At 29.4% G+C, this 7,176-nt stretch overlaps 1 protein-coding gene across 1 annotated transcript; it reads left to right on the top strand.

Moving 5' to 3' along the window:
• The first annotated feature begins 2,640 nt into the window (after positions 1-2,640).
• On the top strand, positions 2,641-4,074 carry LOC112291136 (protein EIN6 ENHANCER). The gene is made up of 4 exons (XM_024538187.3): positions 2,641-2,748; positions 3,066-3,300; positions 3,462-3,529; positions 3,666-4,074. The coding sequence occupies exons 1-4, from the start codon at positions 2,701-2,703 to the stop codon at positions 3,795-3,797; spliced, it is 483 nt and encodes a 160-aa protein (XP_024393955.1). The 5' UTR covers positions 2,641-2,700; the 3' UTR covers positions 3,798-4,074.
• The last annotated feature ends 3,102 nt before the right edge of the window (positions 4,075-7,176 follow it).

Below are 7,176 nucleotides of genomic sequence, written 5' to 3'. Positions count from 1 at the left end.
ATTATGTATTTCTATCCATTTATAGTTATTATGATATTATAATTCAAAATTTACTTTAAATTAGTATGTATTTGAACTAATATATTTTAAATTAAATTCATGTTATTAAATTTTTTTTATTTCAAATAATTCAAAACCACATTATGAATGATCTAACATTTATACATCTTATTTTTAAATTATTATGATGTGAAATTGTACATTAAAATGCACCATAATTTTAATAATAATAAGAATGATAGATTCATCGAAGAATAAGTCATTTCTAATAAATAATTATGTTTATTCATTCTAGATAGATGGATGTTTAAGAGCATGTGTGGAAAAACAAATGAAAGCTTGATTGGTTGAATAGAATTAGATATAATAGGGTAAAATAGATTTCTCTTGGTTACAAATTCTAAAAACCTTTTCATGGTAATAATGGCTTTTACAACAATATGATATTAATGGTACATGGTTGCACAATCAATGTGTCAATTTATATGATAATAAATCATTTTTTGACATATATTGATTTTAAAATTTTGATTATAAATATTTTTTGTTTCTATAGCAATTTTTAAAAAAATAAAACTATATTTTAGCAAATCAATGAATTTCAAAGATAGATACCAATTTTTAGTATTATGTATGTGCCTATACATATATAAATATATATATATATATATGATTTATTCTTTATATAATTTTTTTTTTTTTTAATCATCTTTCAATTTACTTAATAAAATCCACAATTTGTCCATTTTTTTGGACAAATCATCTTAATTGAGTATGATTTGGTTGCAAAAATAAGTTGTTATATTAGTATTAAAATTTGTTAGTTATGCATAATCTACTCAATCTTATTAGTTCAAATACATGAGATTCTTGAGTACTAAATCAATACTATATTTCTTTTCTTTTCTTTTCTTTTCTTTTCAAGATAGAATCTAATATGAATTCATTTCTTTTCTAATAAAAAAATAATAATTTAAACACCAATAAGATTGGTTAATTTTCTATCAAATAAATTTTTTATTGCTAAATTATTTTTTGTATCAAATGATGTTTTGGCCTTATTAAAAAATATATAAATAAAATAAAAAAATGATATACATAAAATTTTATATTTTATGTTACAATGCATACAATAAAATATAACAATACAACATTTTACAATAGTAAGCATTTTTTTAAACAGAAATTCAAAAGAAAAAGCAATTAATTAAAACCAAATAAAAAAAATTACATTTTTAGTTAGAAAATAAATCATTAATATTAAATTTTTTATTTTAAATAAAAATAATAAAAATATTAAATATATTATGCTATAGAAGATGGTTATAAACAATAATATATAACAAAAATATAAAAACATGGTTTTTATTATTAAAATTTTAAAAATGATAATAAATAAGTAAATATAAATAACATGAATTAATACCTTACTTCTTACCTTAAATTTTAACCTACATGGACTGAAATCCAGTTGTAGTCTTTATTATAGATGTTTTAAGAATAATATTGTATTTTGAAAATTCTTTGATTTGTAGTTTAAAATCTGAAAAAGTTATGTAATAAATTTTTATTTTATTTTTTTCATATCTTAAACTATCTTGAGATTATAAATAAATAAATAAAACTTAGTAATAAATTCAATAGTGTTGATTTGTTGTATTTTAAAATTGTATAGCACTAGCTTCAAAGACTAGTCAATTTGATCTAATTACTTATATATACAATACAAATTTATCTAGTATGTATAGTATATATAAGTAATTAGATAAAATATACTTATTTATATTTTAAAATTCATAATTATCAATGCTAATGTATTATACAAGTCATAATATACAAAAATTGAACCATTAACAATATATGTCATTTGTTTAGCTAATTCTATTAATTAACCAAGTCAAAAAAGTTCCACAATCTAAACTCAAACAACAAAGAACCATGCAATCTAATATATTTCTAAGCATAAATTAAATATCACAACAACTATATAATATTTTATCTAATAAAATAACAACTTTATATCAATCACATTAAAATTAGGAGAAAAATATATGTATGTATGTATGTATGTATGTATGTATGTATGTATATATGTATATATATATATATATATATATATATAGAATATAAACTTGAATTTAAATATCAAGAGTTAAAATTTAAACAAAAAATATTAATTATACAACCCCATCTAATAAAAAGTCATAAATACTAAACAAGTTATTTTAAAATAATTAAAAATAAATTAAAACTTAATTACATCATATCATACTATAACTACAATTGAAGCAATTAACACTTTTATAGACTATTTGAGAATATCAATATTCTTTTAGAACGAGATGTAATACTGTTGTATTGATGCAACCAAAAAACTGACATATTTGTTTGTTTAAATAAACACTATGATGATAGAATTTTTTGTCATACTATACATACATACATACATACATACATACATACATGTATGTATATATATTTGCTGAAATCATTTTTCCAAAGATTGTAACGAATGTAATAGTGTACGTAAAAGGATGCAAGAATTCAAAATCACAACTACAAGAACAAACTCCAGTCGTGCTTGTGAGTTGGGTACCATAAGAGCCAATCGGCCTTTAGACTCTTGTGCCATGGATTTGAAGGTGTTGCGATGGTTTTCAGCTCAGTCTCCGACACCTCCCGTCGCCGCATCGCAACGCCATGGCTGCCTTAGCTACCAAGTCCGCCAAGGATGCCTCTAGCAATCAGGTTCCATTCACTCTCTCTCTCTTGCTTTCTGTATTTGCGTTGCCTCTACCTGTCAATCGCCAGTCTCAATTTCTTCATACTTTCGACGTTCACGTTGTTTCCATTACTGCAGGGTGGGAGCTATTCTCGCTTGACGAGTTACTGGTTTCATGGATTTAGGGTTTTGTCGCTCGAGTTGTGATGTTAGCGAGCGGCGTTGAGACGGTTTCACGAATGGATTTGGAGAGTCTTTAGGATTTTTTTGAGCGTTGTTGTTAGGGTTAATGAGCAAAATTTTCTTTTTCTTTTTCACGATCAATAATGGTGATTGGTTGCAGAGAAGAGATCCCAGCTCTGGAAAAGAGCCGGGGAGTTCGTCGGCGGGAGGCTCGATGGTGAGCGTCGCGGACTTGAGCGATCCTGATTTGCTGTTGCCTTCCGTGCTGCCATTCAAGCGAACGCAGCTCACTGACCGGTATCCCAAGGGTCACTCTCGAGGGCGGCACTGGAAACACCTTAAGCAGATCATCCAGGCTGAGAATTATCATTTGCATCCTGCAGATGAGCCTTCTTGTACGTGTGTAATTTTTCGCTTGATTCATAGGAATTGTATTTGATCGAGTGTAGTCTGAAAGGATTGCTGGTTGGCAAGTATGTCAGGGTTGTTGCTGTTACTTTTGATGATTGCGACAGTCTGAATAACATGAAATTTTTGGTTACATGTGATTTTTCAGATGTAAGCATTGAAGCTCCACCTTCTATGTATCCCGCAAAAAAATACTGCGACATCACTGGTTTCGAGGTAAGCCTGCATTTTGTTGATGTCTGTTGTGTACAAGTTACTAATATTAGGATGGTTTGAATTGAGATGCTTCGTCAATCGTAGGTGTTTCTTAGCTTAAGACTAACGTGCGTGGATGGCGGCTGTCTTGATGCAGGCACCTTACACAGATCCGAGGACCAAGCTGCGTTATTCCAATGCGGAGGTGTTCAAGAAGATTAGATTTCTACCGGATGAGCAAATTCAAGGCTACCTTTCTCTTCGAAATGCCGCTGTTGTGCTGAAATAAAGATTGAAGATTGAACTTGGATTCAGTCTCATTAGTTACCCCTAAGATTTTTTTTTAGAAACTGAATCGACGTTGTAAATAGTTTTCTGCAACCCATTGTAAGAAGAATATATTGTCGTTGTAGATCTTCTCTTTTTAAGGGTTACAGGAGGTAACAATTCAGTGGCTCTGTATGCGAAAGCCATTTTTCTATTTTCTGCTCATCTTTCACTGGTCATGTACATTCTGGTGAATTAGTCGTAATTTATGAAAGTAGTTTATAAGAAGGTTTGCAGTATGTCTTATTCCCATCTCCGTGGCATTATAGGTTCAGATTATGGGCAGCGAGTAGGAGATACTTGCTGCAATGAGACATCTCCATAGTCATATCTTTGGGGTCTTTTCCTTCTGAAGTAGCCTTAGTTCATCGTACGTTTTACAATTAATCCTAACATTATCCAACATGAAGACCGAAAATTCTCAAATCATCTGACTCCGGGTGTAAAATGCTTTATCAAATACACAAACAAGAATCCAAATTGCAGTACCAGCCAAAAACAATCAAACAAACCTGTTTTAGACACATTTGTAATGGGTTAGGGAATGGGCTGGCCGAACATGGGACTAGAATGGTGCGAATCCCTGCTGCTTGCCGAGGTTGCCAGGCGTGGTTGCCCCACGAAGAAGAAGTCCACAATATTCTTTCGTAGGGAGACCTCAGAAACCTGGAACGGTTCTGTTCCACGTCGACATGGTCGACTGAATGTCTTCAAGCTTGCACCCAAGGACTCACGAAACCCGCAAAGTCAATCATGACAGACTCCACAAATGTTGAGATCAAAATTGATCTGCATGTGGCATAGGTTGGCTATTGGTAATGACATTGTCAGGTAAAAGAGCTATGAGTTGACTTTGTTAGAGAAGGCAGGTTGGGTAAATTTTGAGAGCACATTCATGCCATGGAAAAAAAATATTCGTGCCTTAGAATTGAAGCATAAAGACCGCCGTTGGTTCTCTGAAGCATTAGGATCTGATAAAGCTTCAGAGTGGTTTCAATTGCGAAAATGTAAAGATAGTGGGTACCCAAACAAGCTGATTACCCATCAAGACATACGCTGCTGATGAAGTTAAGCCCCAGATTTGGCAGCCTAGTTAACCGAGAAACAGTCGGTAATTCTGGTTGAACTGGAAAATAAAACAATTATAATTGTTTGAAAGGATGGAAACAGTACTCATCACACCTGTAATGGATGTGAGTCTCTCATCTTAAGAATTCTTGGGGGATAAAGTTAGTGTAAAACCATATGTCACATATTTACTATAATCAATAATGTAAACTAGAAGATAAGGTTTTATCTACTAGTTTTCATGGTACAAGTGACAATTTGGAGAGATAAATATTGTACTCAATCCAATTAACCTAAGTCAATTGTTTTTTTTTCCAATCACAATTGTATGAGTTGTCTAATTTAACGAGAGTTCTAATATGGTATTAGAGCTCCAATGTTGAGCCATTTTTTGAAGTAGGTCTATATTCTGCAGTTTCTTTTGAATCAAATTGTTTCTTTCATTCTTTTCATGTACCAAGCTAAACAACCATTTTTTTAAGATCTATTGTAGCATAGACTAAAATACCTAGCAATGTTAAAGGATTTCATTTTGCTAGAGGATGTCAAATTGATAGTTTCTAAAAATTTCTACTTATAAAAATACATGTTGACTTATACTACCAAATAAGAAAAGCTCTAGTTCTTGCTTGAAGATCACAGTATCAAATCCTCAAAAGAAAAAAATATCAAAAGATCATAACAAAAATGACCAAAGAAAGAGATTGTTGTATATCATGATCATGTCTTTTAAATTAGGGATTTTATAAAATTTGATAACATTTGAGGATTCCAAGTTGTTATGGAACACTTTTAAGGCTATATTTGAAATCACTTTGAATAATCAAAAATTTGAACTAAAAAGTAGATTATCTCAAATTATAATGATTGAAGAAAAAATATTTGAACAATATTTTGTTGAAATGCAAGGTATCAATTCAGAATTAGCAACTATAGGAGTCACTATGATTGATGTTGATCTTGTTCAAATTGTCATGAAAAAAGTCCTTGATAGCTATGACAATTTCATGTAATAATATATTATAAGAAATAAATTTTCTATTTTTGCTTAATTTCAAGTAAATCTTATGTTCAAAGAAAGTAAGCAAGAAATTAGATCACCAAAGAATGTTTTCAATTTAAAAGTGTTGTACTTTTATACAAGTCAATGTAAAAATCAGCCTCAAAAATGAATCGTTGGAGCATTACAAATAAATCCATGATCTAGAATTACCTCAATGCAAGGAGTTAGATTATGTAACTACTATAGAACATCAAATCATTGGATTTGAATGCACTCAAAGAGACTTTTTGACATTTGTAAACTAAAAGCAGATAGAAGAATGAAATTACAACAAAAAAGATTAAATCAAGCTTATATCATCAAAAATAAAATACATATTTAAAAATATAAAGAAAATTTAACAAATCAAAATATAGATATAAATCTAGCAGAGAATGGATTCATATTTAATGCTACGATTGTAGCACTTGACATCAAAAGTGATGATTTTGATTGGCACTCAAACACTTGAGTAAGTAAATACATTTTAGGACAAAAGAATCATTTTGATAGCCTAAAATATATTGTTAAAAAAAATATTAGATCAATAAGAGTTCAAATAAATTCCATTGTTGGAAACGATGTTGTAACCTTTTAGCTAGCAATTGGTTTAGTAAAAAAAGATATTTAGAATTATATAAATTTTTAAAATTTTTAAGAATTAAATCATTGTATGCTTGTTTATAGATTTGAATTACATTGCCTACTTTGATGTTATTAGAGGTATTCTATTTAATAAAAAATCTAACAAAGTAGTAACAAAAGACATTAGAAATTCTAAAATTGATCTATATTACTTAATAACAAGAGATAATGTGATAGAAGTTACCAATACAACATCATTTATAAATGAGCTAGTAAAAACTTGACATTCTTGTATAGCTCATTTTAACAGTTAGAGTTAATATACATTATCTATCAAACTAGCCATAAAAATTTTATATATATTAATATTGATTAAATGTACAAATCATATTGTGATTATCGTTTTACTTATTTTATAAATTCCTTTCACAATAAATCTGTATAAGGGAATTCAAACTCAGGGAAAGACTAAGTGCATGAGCTTACAAGTTAGGGTCACTCAATTAACAGTAATCCGAACCACTAAAACACCAAGAAACACTACAATGCTTCCTCCCAATAAAAATACTCCTTCATCAACTCATAACAACAGTGTGCAACCTTGCACTCTTAAAAGACTGCTCATAATTCATAAATTCCATCCAAC

This window comes from Physcomitrium patens, chromosome 14, assembly GCF_059467195.1.
Source record: "Physcomitrium patens ecotype Gransden chromosome 14, ASM5946719v1, whole genome shotgun sequence".
Classification (NCBI taxonomy): domain Eukaryota; kingdom Viridiplantae; phylum Streptophyta; class Bryopsida; order Funariales; family Funariaceae; genus Physcomitrium; species Physcomitrium patens.
This window is presented reverse-complemented; position numbering and strand designations above follow the sequence as displayed.